Below are 18,746 nucleotides of genomic sequence, written 5' to 3'. Positions count from 1 at the left end.
AAAAAATAAATATTAAAAAAGTGTCAATGAAAACTCTTCCTTTTTTTTTTAATGATGTAGCATATGGAAGACATTCTTAGAAAGAATGTTTCATAAAAGAAGATTCTTCATTCAATCTCCAGACTGGAGAGTGGCAATGGGCAGAATGGATCCAGAATTAGAACATATTAGATATACCTAGAATGGATTTATTTTGGTATTGTTTTCATATTTATCAATTAGGTATAATTTGTATCTGGAAAACTTCTAAAACGCGAGAGAACACTTTAAAGACACAACAATTGACATATAATATCTCCAGTCTAAAACTACAGCTATACAATTTTAATCCTTATTTTTATTGTAAAAAAAGAGAATTTAAAAAAGAAAACAGTATCACTTAGAATCTTCACACTAACATAAAATTACCTGTGCACTCTGAGTTTTTATTCATTTATATACATATAACATATACTTTACATTTTAAAGTGATATGGTGCAGCCAATATGGAAAGCAGTATGGAGATTTCTTAGAAAATTGGAAATAGAACCACCATTTGACCCAACTATCATCCCTCTCCTCAGTCTATACCCAAAGGACTTAAAAACAGCATACTACAGGGACACAGCCACATCAATGTTTATAGCAGCACAATTCACAATAGCTAAATTGTGGAACCAACCTGGAATACCTTTAATAGATGAAAGGATTAAAAAAGTGGCATATATACACAATGGAATATTACTCGGCAATAAAAGAGAATAAAATCATGGCATTTGCAGGTAAATGGATTGAGTTGGAGGAGATAATGCTAAGTGAAGTTAGCCAATCTCCCCCCACCCAAAAAAAAAAACAACAACAAATGCTGAATGTTTTCTTTGATATAAGGATTCATATTGGGGTAGGGAGGGGGGAGCATAGGAGGAATAGATGAACTCTAGATAGGGCAGAGGGGTGGGAGGGGAAGGGAGGGGGCATGGGACAATTAATGACGATTGAATGTGATGATCATTATTATCTAAAGTACATGTATGAGAACATGAATTGGTGTGAATATACTATGTATATAATCAGAGATATGAAAAATTGAACTCTATATATGTAATAAGAGTTATAATGCACATATATATAAAACCAAATTTTAATTATTTTATCTTTAGTAATATATAGAAGAGAGCTAAAATTTCTGAGTAAGAGGCAGTGAAAATAGCCTTTTGTTTTTCAGTTTTTAAATAACAATTTTAGTTACTTTTTAAAGGAAATTAAACATACATGTTTCTTAAAACCCTGTTACATTCTTTTAAAAAAAGATTTGGTTCATTATAGCTATACAAATAGTGGGATTCATTATGCCATATCTGCAATGCACATAGCATAATTTGATTTATCTCGTTACCCAGTGCCTCCCCTCACAACCCTGTTACATTCTTAAAAACAAATACACTCTTAAAATTTGTCTGTAAATTTCAGGGAATGTGCTGTTTGGATTATTTTGGCTAACATTTCAATTTGGGGGGCATATGTTAACTTTTTATTTTTGTAAGTGCAGTAGTGTTGCCTTATAGTCATTATGTTTTTTAAAAATAGATCTATGTCTCCAGTGTTCAACTAAGCATAAAAATAATGATGAAACAGTAATGTAAATACTACAATTCAAGTGAAGAAATAAACATAAATTATAAACAGGACTCCGGTGCAAATACAGATTATGAGTGTGTGTGTGTGTGTGCTGTGACAAGTTGTTGTGTGACTTTGCACAAGCAGCCACAAAAAAAAAAAGAAAAGAAAGACTGGAAGTACAATAATATAAATCTGCAAATTGGATTTTATTGAGTGTTGATCTATTAACCCATTCTGTCTCTTCATCTCATTTGTGGAACACATGAAAACTTGAACAACAAGTACACCATAGTAACTTTGAAATAAATATTAATGTTTTTAGAGGTCTATTCTTTTAAGAAAAGTAATAGGTAAATGATTAGTGATATATTCATTAATATTAGTGTCATTAATGTTATCATTAATAATAAATTATATAATAAGCTCAGTAATTATTATCAGTAATAAGCTCAGATTATGATTTATGACCCATTTTAATAACCTGTGTCAATTTAACTGAAATAGAATTAAATTCATAGAATTGAAAACTTGGGACTTAATGGGTTAATGTTCGTTCCTAATACATTGTCGTTTATAATGTTATTCTCAGGGTTTACATTACCTCTTATCAATAGAGATTTTTCTAAAATAAACGTTAAACAATGGTTTGTAATTGAGGAATGTGAAGTCTAAGTGGGTAGGGATTTTTTGTCTCTTTTGATGTGCTGCATTCCCAATACCTAGCACAATACCTTAAGGTTCATAATCTTTGAGCTAATATTTGTTAATAAGTGAATGAAAGTGAATCAAAAAACTGAGTGTGGTGGCACTTGCCTCTAATCCCAAGGACTGGGAAGGCCCCAGGCAGGAGGGTCACAAGTTTGAGGCTAGCTTTGGTAACTTATTGAGACACTGTCTCAACATAAAAATAAAAGGGCTGGGGATATAACTCAGTGCTAGAGTGTCCCTGGGTTCAATCCTCAGTACACAAACAAACAAACTAACAACAACAACAAAACCACATGAAAATCACAAAGCTGTCAAAGTTACACTCCTTTTGGGAAGAAAGTGCTCCTTGAAACAAAACTAGATACAGGTTTCCTTCTGCCTTAAAACTTGCAACATCAGCTGAAAATTATTAATAAGAAAAAAGAACAAAATATTAGAAAAAATGTTTCAATAAATAACATTCTTGGGCAACATAAAAGTATACAATGTTGAAGAAAGTTACTTTAATGAATGTAGGGCAGCAGTTTTCCTGTTGCAGCAGGACATGTATGAGGGAGAGGTACTCAACAAGTTAGTCCTTTTGTCACTGGCAATTGTAAGTTTTGGTAATCATTGTTTTCTAAGCTGTGATGTATCCTGGAGAAGACCCATTGCAAACAAACAAAGGCACAAGGTAACTTTGTGAATAGCTAGAAAGGATGTTATGAATAGACAACAATATGCTTTCTGTTCTTGTTTTCATTGCTCAAGGAAAGAGTGAATATTTCAAAATATGATCAAGTTATGACCCCTAAATATACATCTCTTTAGCAGGTGTTATGTAAAGATAGGAGTACATGTATAACACTCTCCCTTTCTACACTGAAGTAGGCTGGTTATCAGGAAAAAGGTGTCTCTTACATTTTTGAAATGAGAAATGGTATATTCTTAATGCCAGATAATTGTTTGAAGGGGCTTTCTCAATGAATGTAGTTCAGTACAGTAGTATATTCAGCATTTTAAATAGACCAATGTTATTTCAAGTATAAAATATCATAGTTTTTAATGGATTAAAGGATTTCTTTAACCATGGAAGAAAAATTGACTTTTATTCAATGCTTGAATTTCTTGGAGAAAGGAGATCAATCCGTGGCAATATAAAAATAGCATACAGACAGGAGCAGTGGCACATGCCTATAATCCCAGGAGGACATGGGAGGCTGAGGCAGGAGGACAGCAAGTTGGAGGCTAGCCTCAGCAACTTAGTGAGGGCCTCAGCAATTTAACAAGACCTTGTCTGGAAAGAAAATAAATAAGTAGAAAGGGCTGGGGAAGTGGCTCAGCATCCTTGGGTTCAATCTCCAGTACAAAAAAAAAAAAAAAAAAAAAGGCATATAAAAGTTGCAACAGAACAGGAAAAAATATCCAGCAGCTCTCATGAAGTCCTCTTTGCTTAGCAGACTATCATCTGCTCACTGTAAGTCCAGTTACTACTTGGGTGATTTGTTGTGAAAAGAGAGACCTGGAACAGTATTGCAGCTCTCTCTGGCTCCCATGTTACTGCCCTCGTCCTGGAATTTTCCCCTATCTTACCCTGCCCGGAAGATTGCTAAACTGCATGAGTTAAAACTGTCTTCTGGAAGCTGGGTTAATCTTTCAGCTCTACTCATGTGTAGGACAAGCTTCGGCAACAGGGCTTGCTTTCCCTTGGCCCGTGCCCAGTGCCCTGATAAGTGGGGGCTATGACTGATTTCAGCTTGTTGATGTTTGCTCTGTTTGAGATGGAAGTGCTTTGTTTTAACAACCCATGGGGTGTATTCAGAGCCATCTAAGATTGTTAATTCCTACTGGTTTTTCTTTGCCTTTCTTGTCTAGCCTTATTATTTTAGAAGATACTAATTATATTATCTTGTTCATGCTAAATATAGCCACCCTGGAATTATTCACAGGAAAACACTGACTGGATGCTATATCTGGTTACCTGGAACTGATTCCAATTATTGAAAACACAGAAGAGCTAAAGCTAAGATCAGTCTATCCTCATCATTCATCAAGGCTCTTAACATTTCATGGGAAATGACCATTTAGCTCTGGTCAATAATCTGTATTGGTATTTTAGATGAATTTATTGAATTTAGTAAAGACTTTCTCAGAAAGGGCTCTCCATTCCAACTCAAATCCCAGTAACAGTCCACTTATTTACAATGTGTAAATTATCTCTGATAGCTGCATTTACCTTGGCATACACAGCATTTGTGGTTTGGGACTTCACTGCCATAAAATTATCTTGAGTAATTTGAAGGTCAGACTGGGGGAGAGGATGATACAGACCAATAAGGGTACTCTATGGTAAGAGTTGATCTTTAGTCAGTCCACAATCTATGATTTATGACTGCCATCCATTCTAATAAATGCTGATATTGTATTTTTGAGTATCACCATTTTGAATATCTTTATTGCCTGTAATATATTCTTTAAAATGTCTAAGACTTCTAGTCAACAGGTTGCTCCAGGTTAACAGTAGGAGTCAATCCTGTTGAATCATCAATTAATGGTGTCTGTAGACTTGTTTCTGCCTCTATCCCAAATATCAAGGCAGTCAGGGATGCTCCTCTGCCTCTACCAATTAGATCCAGTTTGGCCTTCCCTAGATACTATGGAGCCGGTCAAAATCGGGTTTTAACACGAGGTTGAGGTCCTAGAATTAGTGCCATATCCAGTTTAATGTGCAAAGTTTCCTTATGAGTAACTTCAAAGATGGGTGACTGGAACAGAAATAATTTCACAATAGAACACTCTGTTTTTAGCTAAAAGATGTTTTTCTAATGCAGTTTTTCTAAGCTTTCATGTCAACCTAAGAACTTGAGTCCTATAATGATAGAAGAAGAAAAGGCTACTTTTGAAAAGAATAAGCACAAGGTGTTAAGTTATTTTGTTATAATTTAAGGTTATATAGCAGATATAAATCTCAATCTAAAATAATCCAAGCTTGCAAGAAAGAGTTCATTTTTCATTACTCCACCAAATTTCTGTTTCAAGCTCTGATTTCACAAGGGGTAGCAAACATTTAGTCACATTCAATTTGGCAGGGACTGCATCTCAACTAAGGGATCAGGGTTTCAGGCAAAGACCACGAAGCATTTGATCTTTGCTCCTCAATTACCGTACTGGTTCTTCCAATAGACATTGGAAATCTTTCCTCAATAGCAGCCAGCCTCACAGATTGCTGCTAAGTCTATCTTGGTCTATCAGCAAGGTTCCTTTAGGTCTGGTGGTTTTCCACTACTTCTGTACTCCTTGGGTGTCTGGGAATTGTGTCAAGCATCCAGAACTGCCCATTGTGGTAGCTACCAGCCACATGTGGCTATTTAAATTTAAATTAACAAAAATCAAATAATATTAAAACTCAAGTTATTCAATAACACTTTCCATATTTCAGGTGACAAACAGATCTAAGTGGTTAGTACTCTGTTGGACAAGTAGGTATATCATAGAAAGTTCTAATGGACTGTGCCACTCTGAAGTCTCAGCTGGCCTAGATACATGGCCTGATTTTTGTTTTGTTTTGTTTTTTTCCCTCTTAAGGAGCTTGTCACATAAGTTATATCTCTCAACTCTAAGGTCCTGTACGTAGATCTTGCCATTTCAGCTACCCTTACCCAAAACTTGTATCTGAATAGGGTAAGAATAGATCCTATTTCCAGGGATCCATTGTATCTAGGCTTTCATTACCTCCCTCCAACTTTCTTCTTCCATTTTTACCTTAAGAAATCTATTTCTCATCTCTGTGAAAGGAAGTTTTATTATTGTCTACACCAGCACTGTCCAATAGGGAAATAATGTGAGTTGCGTATGTAATTTGCATCTTTCCAGTAGCCATATTAAAAAGGGAAAAGAACAGGTTGATATAAATTTCTAATATTTTTGTTTAAACCAATATATTCAAAGGACCATAATTTCAACATGTACTCGATATAAAAATGAATAATAAGATATACTACACTATTTTATTACATACTAAGTCTAAAATCAGTACGTATTTTATACTTATAACATCTTACTTTGGATTAACCACGTTTCATATGTTCATTAGAAGCTATTTTATGGAGGAGTGCAGGTTTTTAGCTGGATTCCATTTCAATAACCCCCCTCCCCCAAAGGCTAGACTTTTGAAACTCAAAAACTAAGTAAAAAAATTCCTGTTTTTCTACATTGTTATATTCCTTTCCTGAAACAATGAGCAAAGATGAGCGTAAATGAGGGTGAATGTGATGCTAGGGTGTATAAGAAAAGCCATAGGATAAAAAGGGAAATACCCGAAAGAAAAAAAAAAGTCTAAAAATCCCATCAGTTAAAATTTCAAAAGTATTAGTCTGAGACATTGAGTTTTTAAGGTCATAAAACTTGCTGTAGGATTATTGGGAATAGTTTTTGGCTGCAGGTTTTTAACAATTTCATTAGCAGTTATAAATTGCATAATATGATTGTGTATAGTATAACTGCTATGGCAACTGGATAAAACAATGAAAAAACCTGCAGTGTTATTATTGGGAGTAAATCTTATTATTAGGACTAAGGCACAAATTCCATTAGTAGTTAAATCCTGCAATAATACCTCTGACAATGTGTACTGCAAAAACTGTAAAACCCAAAGATAAGAATTTTATCACCAGGAAAGACAATAATAATTCAAGCCTATGGCTGCATTTCATACTATAGACTCTCCATTTGAGAATTTTTGGAAGTAGTAACTAGAGAAAAGTTGCTTCATTGAAAGGAATTTTTAAACTTTTAACTGTCATGGCAGAGAAGATTTAAAGTTTTTGGGGTGGTATTTTCTACCTATTTCTTTGTATTTTATCTTCATTTTACATTTGATGACATTTAAAAGCAAAATTGAAATTATTTGAAATGTTGAATCTTCTATTAAGTAAAACATCCATAAAACTTTGGAGTCAACAACCAGGGTCGAATAGAAAGGCCAATTAAAAAAATTTGCATAAATAGGTTATAATCTATTTCGTGTAGTTTAAGCCTGGGACTGATGGAGATGATAAATCAAGACCTGAGTAGGGCTGGGAGCAGAAGAAACTTAGTGGGCAATCCTGGATGGGGGGAGGGTCAGTAGAATGTACATTTCCTATAGTAGGAAAAATGTAGACTTCAGGAAAAAGTAACTTTTAGCATGCTAAAAGATTCCAGCTAATATAGGGCATGAATAGTGATCATGGGGATTGAGTCATTCTTAGTAATTATAATAAAATCCTGAGTCCACCTAAATTATTGGTGTTCCAATCTTGGTACCTATTGAGTTAACAGAAAAGAAATAATGTTGAATGTACAGTTTGAAAGTCTTTAGTCCTTTAGATAGTGATGTTTGGTACCAAATAAGTATTGCCTAAGTTTTATTGAATTTCTGGTTTTTTCCCCCCTAGCCTGTTCATGTTTACTAACAGCAATCACAACAGAATGTACTAGTAATTATTATTTTACTGTTTTATTATGTGCCAGGAACTTTAAGTTTGTATTTTCTATCTTCTTAACATACTGGAAAGATGGGCCTGATACTGGTTTTAGGAAATTGGGACTCAATAGGAAGTTGGGACTCTGAAAGGTTAAGTACAATTTGTGTTATTTTCTTGCAAAAATGCTGAAAATGTGTTTCTGAAAATTCTTGGAGAATGGGAACTAATTTTTATGTACTCTTAAATAGTATATAATATGATCAATACTCAGTTGGTACTCAATAATTACCAGCTAAGAAAACCAAAAGATCTTATTCTATAAAGTTTTTCTAAATTTTTAAAAAATAGTTGTAGATGAACACAATACCTTTATTTTAATTTATTTTTATGCGGTGCTGAGGATCAAACTCAGTGCTTCACACTTTCTATCACTCAGCCACAATCCCAGCCCCTCTTCTAAAAAATTTTTTTAGCAGGCAGGTTTCTTTTATTTATTTATTTAGTACCAGCGACTAAACTTTTAAAAGTGTTATTGGGAGAAGAAGCTGCTCTGTGGGGTCTCTTGGAGACAGCCTTTATGCATTTAACTCAGCAGTAGAACAATGTCAAGGTCTACTCTTAATTTCTTTACTCATTCAGTAAACAATTCTAACCTTGGTCTCTTAGCTACTCAGTGGCTAGAATGAAAAGTCGACATCCAAGAAAAACATTTCCCCTAAAAAGAAGAGCAGTTTTACAAGAAACTATCAGTCTCTTGAAATTTTCCACAACTTGAGGAAGATTCCCCAAGGAACTCTATCTCCCTCCTTTTTAAAGAAAGACATTGATTATTTAAAACTCATTGCTTTTAAGAAAATTTCTTTACAATAAAGTTTATTTCTTTTTCTTTTACCTTTGCCCTCAACCAATTTTTTTTTTGAGGGAAGGCAAAGAATATTAAAAGAAACCAGGATGACCACATGAGCATGAGATTTTTATGAAGAACAAAAATAAATAAAATACAAAAACCTTCTATTATGTGTGTTGTTCTTGAAGGGCAACTTGAATGAACATAATTTATGACCATTTCTATTTATCAGCCACTAAAAAGAGTCCATACACTTAACCTATTAATGATACAGAATACTACATGAGGTCAAAATAACTATAAGTTGTAGTGACTTAGTAAAACCACTCAAGAAGGACATTAGAGAATGCTAAGGTGAATGCAAAATAAGAGTCAATTTAACTATTGTGGTTATCTCAACATTTTAGAATGAAGACTATGGCAAAATAAGTAATAATTGTCTTTTCTGTAAGATGTATACTTTGTTTTTATGGTATTATTTATAACTTAATTGAAATTGAAAATAGAATTGGATACTGCATTCAATGCTTCTCTCTCTCCATTTGTCCTAAATCTTCAATATTTGTCTTTCCCTTTTCTCTTGTCCCCCAATGTCTACAGATATTCTCAATTCCCCCTCAACACTACCCTCCTTTACTCTCCTTCAAAGAATCCTCCCATAAAAACTCTAATACCTTTTTAAGGTACTTTGTCCATGCACCTTGCTTTCCAACTTTACTAAAATTAAGAATGACCCTCCATTGTGTCTAGGGCCCAGACTTCCCGTTTTCTTTTCATATGTTAGCTTTCCTCTCTTTTTCCAAACTATTTGCCTCTGGAGCTTTCCTAATGCTCTTACTTCTCTGATCATTTCTCCCCAGTCTCTTTCTGACTTTACTCTTCTTATTTCCTAAGTACTAGGATTCCCATAACACTTTATTCTTTGTCCTCTTTCCTCTATACCAGTGGTCTGTGCCCCAGCTAAAATTGAAAGCAAAATTTTTGTTTGTGATAAGGTAATTTTCCTCCTTGAGAAAGTGTTTATAGCTTTCATATTCTCAAAAGGGACCATGGCTTTTAAAACAAGGCTAACTACTCCTACTCTCACATTCTTTAGTTTATTTCATCTCTTTAGCCATCTTTTTAAATAGCCAGCCACTCCCAAATCCATCCAGTTCATACCAAGGGATAATAAACCCCAGAAATCAAGATTCAAATAATAATAAAATAATAATAATAATGAATCAGAACAAGAAGTTGTTGTGGTGTACACACTTTATGTCTAGCTCAGCTTACTAAACCTCCCTGAGTACCAACCGACTGAACCTTGGACAGGGGTATGGGTGGGTCTGGGAGGGTCCTTAATTTTGTTCATTGGGCGGGGTGTGTGTGGGGGAAACAAAACGGGGAGGAATTTGGTGAAAATAAAAAAAAGGTTGTGTATGCAAAAACCCCAGTTGCTAGTGGCAGAAGAGAGGGCTCGCCCAGGTCCTAAGTGGTGAAAGGCGAATGGGAGAGACAACTGACAGCAGCCGCAACGACAACCCACAGCGGCAGCAAAACCAACCCCTAACTCTGCCACCACTACCACCACCACCACCTAGAGCCAGAAACCCCCCGCTCTGCAGCTGCCTGTGCCTTTGACGGAAAGCCACCTTCCACGATCAACTTCCAGTTCAATATAAACACTCCTCCTCCCGCCTATTGCTTCCCTCTTCCAGCCAATCAAAGGAATGGGCGGGATTGTCCTTAGTGGGTTCCTATTTTTTTTAAAAGAAGGGTAGACTGTGCGCCGCGTTCCGGTCGAGGGAAAAACACCTCGCTAGCTAGTGGGTGGGGCCCCTGTGATGGGCATGCAGATCTGCCAATGAGGCGCCCCAACCGAGCTAAGTCCCGGCGGCCGAGGTGGGCGGGGCTCACGCGGGGCCCGGCCAATGGCGCCGGGGCGGACAGAGGTTGAGCTGCTGTGGGTAGGGTTAGTGTGAGAGGTGCGGCGGGGGAGGTAATGATGATGGTGGCGGAGGAGGAAGGCGGGGGATGGGGTACTGGGCGCTGAGCGGCGGCTCTGGCAGGGTTTGGTAGGGTGGGAGACGGTCGCAGGGCGATCCGTCAGGGAGGGGGCGGGCGGAGGGGCGCCGTCCGCCTGAGGGGCTGCAGACCCCGGCTCCCGCGAGCGCCGCAGCTGGCTTGGCTCTTCCATGTGGCTCCAGCGGGGATGGAGGACTCGGTGGCGGCGGCGGCGGCTGCTGCTGCGGCGGCGACGGAGGAGCGACTCTGAGGAGGGAACGGGGCCAGACTCAGCCCGACAGCGGGAATAGAGGTGTGAGGAGGGGGCGGGAGTGGGCGAGCGGCGGGGCCGGGACTCGGGGACCGGGCTGGGGTCTCTGGCAACGCTTGGATGACAGGGACCGCAGCGGGCCACCGCCTGTCTTTGCTGGGGGTCAGGGGTCTGGACAGGAGGCAAGCCTCTGGCAGGCTGGTTCCCAGAGGATGGGGGAGGGCGGCACCGCACCCTGCACAGTCCACTTGCCCCCACTGGACACTGCTTCACGCCCAGGCAGGAGTTTCCATTTCCCTCCAGTTGGCAGCGAAGGTGAAGGGAGCCCAAGTGGCCTGGAGCCCTGACATTGCCTCCCTCTGCCTTGAGATTTCCCTCCACTACTCGTTGCCCACCCATTTGCCCCTCCAAACAACAGCATTTCTCCCTGCTCCCTAGTGTGTTCTAAGCATGTATTCTAGAACTCGAGGCTATTATTGAAAAACAAAGTTTATTTAAAAATACTCTACTCTTCTCTCTGAGTGGCCGTGGATATTAAACCGCGTCCCTAGACTTTCCCGCTTTGCTCGCCCTTGTTTGATGATAGGAGGGAAGGTAGGGCCCGACTCGCGTCTGTGATTGTTGTTGATGCTGATTACCTGATATATTGCTCCATGTCTTTGGTGTGAATTGTAATTTCTTTCTTGGTATCTTAAATTCTTGATGTTACCGGCTTTTGAGGTTAGTGTTTTGTTTCATTGTTTAAAAAAACATACAGAGAACCTGGGTTGTCTGTTGCAGCATTTTCCAGCATGGGTGGTTAGTCACTTTTCGTGCTACTCTCCTCATATTCTTTCTCTTTTTGTCTTTGTTTTGCTTTTCAGCCCTCCAGAATAGGAGTCTTATAGCCCCTGAGGTGGAATGGTGATGGCTGCTTGAGGGAATCTCCTCTCATTCATCCTGTCATGTATATCATGCTGTTGGTGATTGGGCCATTCATCTAAGATGGGATTTACCCTGTGAAACAGGGAGAAGACTTATGGACCCCAAACATTTCAAGTTGTAATTGAGTTTTTCAAAGTGCAGACACACATGCAAAGCTCTTTTGCTTTGGACCCTCTGCTTTATTAAAGCTGCTGTGTTGCTAACCCAGAACTGTTCCAGTCTATTGACCCATCATCATGGCTTCAGTTTGGAAGAGACTGCAGCGCGTGGGAAAACATGCATCCAAGTTCCAGTTTGTGGCCTCCTACCAGGAACTGATGGTTGAGTGTACAAAGAAATGGTAAGATGTGCTTGGGGTTAGAATTTGCTGAGCTGTGGCCTAAACTGACTGTGACTAACTCTTGAGTCTTTTGATAGCAGACTTACCTTTCTGTAGTGCACAAGTGTGTAGAGGCTGGACGGGGTGCAGAATACTCAAACAAGTACTGTGATGTGCACTGTTGCTGCTGATACTGTCCCTGTGGATTTTAATTACTGTACTCCAATATGTCTCAGAAGACTGTAACTGAGCACACTGAGTACAGTAGATTTTTGTCTTGAGGTCATTTATCATTACTATTAGAATAACTTTGAGTTTTATAATCTTAAATAGCAGTGGCTAATGAAACAGGGAAAACACATGCATACGTTTTAATATAACATGTATGTTTTAATGTGGAAGACTAATGGTGATAATCTGTTTCAATTTGGTTTTGTTTTTTTCATTTCTATTTGCTTAGGGTAAAGAATTTTTCATTATTTGATTAATGGAATGCCAGTCCACACAACCTTAGAAATTCTTTTGTTAAATGCTTAGTCAGGCAACTGTATTTTCTTCTAATTGCCTAATGGGATACATTTCTTGGCTGGATTTAAGAAAGCAATTAGTAGTGCTGGTCGGTGATTTGCTTCTTTCCACTTGAGCAAAGTAAATTTAGGGCTCTCTTTTCACTGCTCTGAATGATAAGCAACAAGAATTCTTATTTACTGAAAGAAAAAAGTTAATCTTAAGCAAATGGTCCTTTGGATTTTGATTTATTGCAGTGATTAAGCAGTATTACTACAAAATAAGTTCATTTTATCATCCACAAGGACTGTAATCTCATGTCTATAATAACCTCTGTTCTTAACATCCTTTTTATTAGATGAAGAAAATAGTTTGTTCTGTTCTAGAACTCTTATAGCATATTCAAATTTTTTTTGAAACTATAAATGCTTTTGTCTTGAACTTGTTAGGAATATTGTTTTAAAATCAATTCAAGAAATGCATGCACTGATTGCCTAGTTTATATCAGATACTGTTGATTTGATCAAATATGACATAAGCTCCCCACCCTCAAGGAGCTTACAATCCAGAGTAAGGATACACATGTAAATAAGTTCATTGTGATAAGGTACAATATTATAAATGTTATGATGTAGGGATTTTGATCTGTCTCTATCCACTTGAGTATCCTTGGGGAGGTTACCTTTCTAATTTATTTCTACTTGCACACAAGTAATAATGGTACTGCTTCATAGGAGGGATAATTATGAAGATTAAATGAAATAATTCTTGTCAAATGCCTTTAATTTTGTCAGGAACTATGTTATGTACAGAGTTGGCAGAGGAGAAAATAATAATAATGGTTGCAGATGGTTTCCTGGAATCTGAGCTGGGTTTTAAAGATTAATAATAATTGTCTAGGAAGTCAAGGAAAGAAGTGAAGAAATTCTAGACTGAAGTAACAACCTATGCAAAAACATGGAGACACTAAATAACATGATCCATGCTGGAAATTTAAGCAGTATAGCTTAATATTGATGGGGTTTAAAGTGTAGGATGAGGGAATTGCAGTGAGATATAAGGTTTGTTTGAGAGGCAGACAGAACTCAAATCATAGAATTATGTGCTATTATGTATGGCTTGGGTGTTATTCTGTGGGTGAAAGGGACATACTGAAAAGTTTTGAGCAGAAGAGTCATTAGGTTTGCAATTGGAAAATCATCTTGACAACAATGTGTGAAATAAGGATTTTTGAGAAGACAGTGACTTGAGACATTGATATGAGGGGAATAGGGATTGGATGAGGCCATGACAGATGGAATAGAGAGAATTTACTGGAGAACACTTAAAAAAATAGGACTTGGGAATCATTTCATTTGGGGGATAATGGAGAAGGAAAAGTCTAGATTGGTACTCAAGTTTCTGACTTGGAAGGCTAGGTTAGTAACAACTAGCCAAGATAGGAAATACATGAGGAAGGTCCTGTTTACCAGTATTTCTTAACTAAGAAATGTACAGGGAATGTCAACCTGAATATGGTTAAATTTGAGTCTTTTCTTAAGGACTAGAACACATTAGGTTATTCTTTAGTTACAAAATCAGTTTTTTCCCCAGTTTGTAGCATCTTGGAATTATCCCCCCACCCCTTGCATAAGTAGTATTTAAGTTATTGTTAATGTGTTTCAAAGTGAAAGCAATAGTGAAAATCTAATTTGATTATAGTTGAATAGATGACTTGATTTCTTTTAACAGGTGTACTGTCATAGGTATACATATTAAAATAGGTCTTATGGTAGGATCTGAAGTTAATGCTAGAAGCATTTGAATGTTTTCCCATAATTTTCAGATATTATTTTGGGAGTGTGGAAAAATAAGAGAGAAAGGAAATTTCGAGATTCTGATTTAGTGAAAGGAAATAGGCATTAGTATAGCACTGAAGATAAATTGCAAGTATTAAGAAGATAAGAAAGTAGATCTGATAAATTAAAGAAGAAGAAAGTAACTATAAAAATGAAGAACAGTTAGTATTCCATTGAGATTATGTTCTCGGAGGTAACCTGTGTATATAGATGCCATTGCTTTTTAGAGCCTGGCTATTTAGAAGAGGATAGATAGAATGGAATTTAGGAAAGCTATAGTGTGTTGATGGAAGAGGGTAATGGGAATCAAGGTATATTTTCCAAGGGAGAGAGTATTATTTCTGTGACTAAGGAGGGGAGAAACATCCCATGTTCTCTTGTCATGGCCACAAAGTATGAGCTTTATCCAAGGTTTGCAATATCCTGATATTACAAATAACAGGTCAGAGTAGGGGCTTACGGGCTATTTTTTCAGTAGGGGCTATTTTTTTTTTTAATCTAGACATGGACAAGCTTAATACTTTACTCTTGATCAAAGGATAAATAATAAAAATTGGATGTTTTGGGTTTTCTCCTTCTCAAACTTCTTCTCTTTATTGTTCTCTTGTATTTTGCCTTTTCCCTGGCTAATTAGTTCAAGTGGGTCCATTCCTTGATACTTTCAAGGTGTAGTGGTTCTACACCTTAGGTCAGAATCAAAAACCAGAATATTGGAGAGAAGGATATTACATACAGAGGTACTATCTTGTATCATTCTCTGAGTCACATAAAGAAGCTGCAAGCAAATTTGGAGATGATAGGGATTTAAGAAATAGCTTATTGTTGTCTTTGGTCATTTAATTATTCATCTTGGTTTAACTGATATAGCCATTGGTAAAATGGACTGGCCACTAGAGATGAGTTTGAAAGAGATTGTGCTGTCAGTTTTCTCTTTGTTTAATTCTTGTCCTTTTCTTTTGTTACCTGCATGTCATTAGATTTCTGAGGGAAGTCTTCTTTACTATATGAGTTCTCAATAGTTATACAGGTCTTTAAGGAAACTGCTTGAAAGTTGACAAGTCCTGATTTTGATGCAAATTTAACTAGGTTGCAGAATTAAATTTTGTTAAGGCATTCTCTGGTATATGATATGAACCATATGTATGAGGATATATTGTATTTTGTGTGTGTTTCTTCATTATATACAAATATGAATATGTTTTATCTATGTGTTTATATTTCTTTCATCTAATTTTTAGAGGAGGAGTAAAGATTTTTCTGTATTGTATTCCTTTTTCTTGTTTTAAAATGTGATTTTACTTATAATTTATATTTTAAATAGATGATACAGTCACATGGTTTAAAACTCTAGAAATACAAAAAGGTGCATGTGTGTGTGTGTGTGTGTGTGTGTGTGTGTGTGTGTGTATCCCTGAGAGTAACTCCTCTTGCTCCATGATTTCATATATCCTTGTGACCTCCAAATTTGAAAAATAAAAAGATAGCTCATTTCAGTTTTTAAGTTTGTAACTAATATTGGCCTGTAAGATAAAATATCAACTCCTTAATCTGATTTACCAAGCTCTCTGTAACTCATCCCAGTTTAATTTTCCAGCTGGACATTAGAAAGCTATATGCACTTTCTGTGGTAACTTGAATTTATGAAAGCCAAATTATATTAAGAAGCATTAATTTTAGATTTACTTCTTTGGGTGGCTTGAGCAAGTATTTCTTTGTTGATATTTAATGACATGATCTAGAGTTAATGACATGATCTAGAGTCTTAATGTAAAGAACTTTAGAAACAAGTTTTAAAAAGAAAAAGGAAAAAGAATTAATTGGAAATAAGCCTGATAGGATTTTGGAGCCTCTTGCAAACCACTGTTTCAGGAGCATAGTGAACAAGGAGTAAAGCAGTAATAGGTGAGATCTGAGCAGGTGGTAGAGGCTAGATCACAGAGGGCCTTGAGTTCATGGTAAGAACTTTGCATTTAAGTGGGATAGGAAGCCATTGAGAGATTTGAGCAGGGAAGTGATATCATCTGATTTACTTTTAAAAATACTGTTTTGGATTCTTTGTGGAGTATGAATTGTTGTGAGTAGAACTGGAAGCAAAGATGCCAGGAAATTATTGTAATAGTCCAAGCAGCAGAATGGTAGGTGGTAAGAAATGGTCAGATTTGTATAGGTAATATGTGACCACACTCCCACCCTCATCCCCACTACTGAACTTTATTGAGGTATAACTTACATTTTTTTTTAATATTTATTTTTTAGTTTTAGGTGGACACAATATCTTTATTTTACATTTATGTGGTGCTGAGGATCAAATCCAGTGCCTCATGCATGGTAGGCGAGCACTCTACCACTGAGCCACAACCCCAGCCCCATACACTTTTACATACAATAAAAGACATGAATTTTAAGCCTGTGGTTCAGTGAGTTTTGACAAATGTGTGTATCCATGTAATTGGAAAGTAAATTTTTTGGAGATACAGTTGACAGGACTTACCGATAGATATGATAAAAAGAGTTGGATTAGAAATGACTATAGAAATGACTATCACGTCAACCAGGTGAATGTGATTCTAATTACAGGGGTGAACTAACAGTTGGTTAGGAAAAGGTTTGGTGTGAGGGAGAAATCAAGAGTTTTGTTTTTCTTGAAATTTGAGATGTCCAGATGGAAATCTTAATTAAGCAGTTAATAATAAGAGTCTGGCCCTGGGGAGAGAAGAGGCTGGAACTTCCAAGTATGTAGGTAGTATTTATAACCATGGGGCTATAGGAAATATTCTATGGCATTCACATAGATTGAGATTGAATCTTGAGGCACTTAAGCATAAAAAGGAGCCAGCAAAGGAGACTGAAAACAAGCGCTAGTGCGGTGAGAAGAAAATTAGGAACATGTGTTTTCCAAGAAACTAAGGGAAAAAAAGTGTTTGGCTGTATCAGATATAATCGAGAGGTTAATCAAGGTGACCACTGGATTTGGCAAGGTGGAAAGAACTAAAGTCTTTGAAGAGTGGTTTCAGAGGAATATTGGGGAAAAAAACATTATTAGACAGGGTTAAAGGAGAGGAAGTGAATACGTGAGTATAGGTGATTGTCTTAAGAGAATTTTTATACAAAGCAGAGAACTAGGTAGTAACTGGAGAGGGACAAGAGTTCAAGGTGTATTTTTTGCAAGGTATATATTACAGCATGTTTGAAAGCTGATGGAAATGGTTATTAGAGAAGGAAAAACTGATGATATGGTAGGAGAGGAGGTTAAACTAAGGAGAAAAATCTTTGAGAGAAAGAGAAAAGGATTCAGTACACAAGTGAAAATGTTTAAGTTTAAGTAGAAAAAGTGACAATTCACTGTTAAAATGAGAGAAGGTATGGATAAGGGGGCAGTATACTGGTAGATTTGATGTGGGAGGGTATGAATGTTCTGTTGGCTTCTGTTTTCTCAGGAAAATATATTAGAGGTTATCAGCTGAGAGGGAGGTGACATAGTTGTTGAAGGATTGAGGAGAAGGCAAAATTGACAAAGTGAGAATGAATGGACTAGGGAAATATGGAATTGCTGGGTAGTACCAAGGACCTTCTTAACTTTGTGGTCATAAATCTTAGTAAGTTTGCATATTTTAACCTAGTTATGTTCAGTAATTGGATTCAAGTATGGAATAGGCAGACTTGGATTCCACCAGGATTAGGTTTTATCAAGAATGTATAATTGAGGGAAAGATGGACAAGGAAATCGAGAGTGAATGTGCAGGCATAGTTATAGTTATACCAATGGGATATAAGATGGAAAAGGGAGAAGATAAGGACATAACAGGTGGAATTGTCTGTGAAAAAGTGAAGAGGACCATGATTTACAGATTTTTTTTATTGGTTGTTCAAAACATTACAAAGCTCATGACATATCATCTTTGATACATTTGACTCAAGTGGGTTATGAACTCCCATTTTTACCCCAAATACAAATTGCAGAATCACATCAGTTACACATTCACATTTTTACATAATGGCATATTAGTGACTATTGTATTCTGCTACCTTTCCTATCCCCTACTATCCCCCTCCCCTCCCTCCCATCTTCCCTCTCTACCTCATCTGCTGTTGTTGAATTCTCTCCCTTGTTCCCCCCTCCCTTTCCCCCACAACCTCTTATATGTAATTTTGTGTAACATTGAGGGTCTCCTACCATTTCCATACGATTTCCCTTCTCTCTCCTTTTCTCTCCCCCCACTCGTCTCTGTTTAATGTTAATCTTTTCCTCATGCTCTTCCTCTCTGTTCTGATCTTAGTTGCTCTCTTTATATCAAAGAAGAC

The 18,746-nt window shown here is 37.0% G+C and overlaps 1 protein-coding gene across 10 annotated transcripts in view; it reads left to right on the top strand.

The window, feature by feature from the left end:
- Nucleotides 1-10,478: 10,478 nt before the first annotated feature.
- Nucleotides 10,479-18,746, top strand: part of Ehbp1 (EH domain binding protein 1) — a 316,989-nt gene continuing 308,721 nt past the window's right edge. For 3 of the 10 annotated variants that reach the window (XM_040271164.2, XM_078029123.1, XM_021724298.3), the window contains exons 1-2: nt 10,654-10,898; nt 11,720-12,120. In XM_040271164.2, the coding sequence (XP_040127098.2) occupies nt 12,118-12,120 (3 nt within the window). In that variant the 5' untranslated portion in view covers nt 10,654-10,898; nt 11,720-12,117. Of the gene's footprint in view, nt 10,581-10,651; nt 10,899-11,719; nt 12,121-18,746 lie in introns of those variants that run through there. The other 7 variants (XM_078029126.1, XM_078029124.1, XM_078029125.1 and 4 more) reach the window with 4 other exon arrangements.

The sequence above is a fragment of the Ictidomys tridecemlineatus genome, chromosome 12, assembly GCF_052094955.1.
Source record: "Ictidomys tridecemlineatus isolate mIctTri1 chromosome 12, mIctTri1.hap1, whole genome shotgun sequence".
In the NCBI taxonomy this organism is placed as follows: domain Eukaryota; kingdom Metazoa; phylum Chordata; class Mammalia; order Rodentia; family Sciuridae; genus Ictidomys; species Ictidomys tridecemlineatus.
Note: the sequence above shows the minus strand (reverse complement) of the source record. Positions and strands in the feature narration are given on the sequence as shown.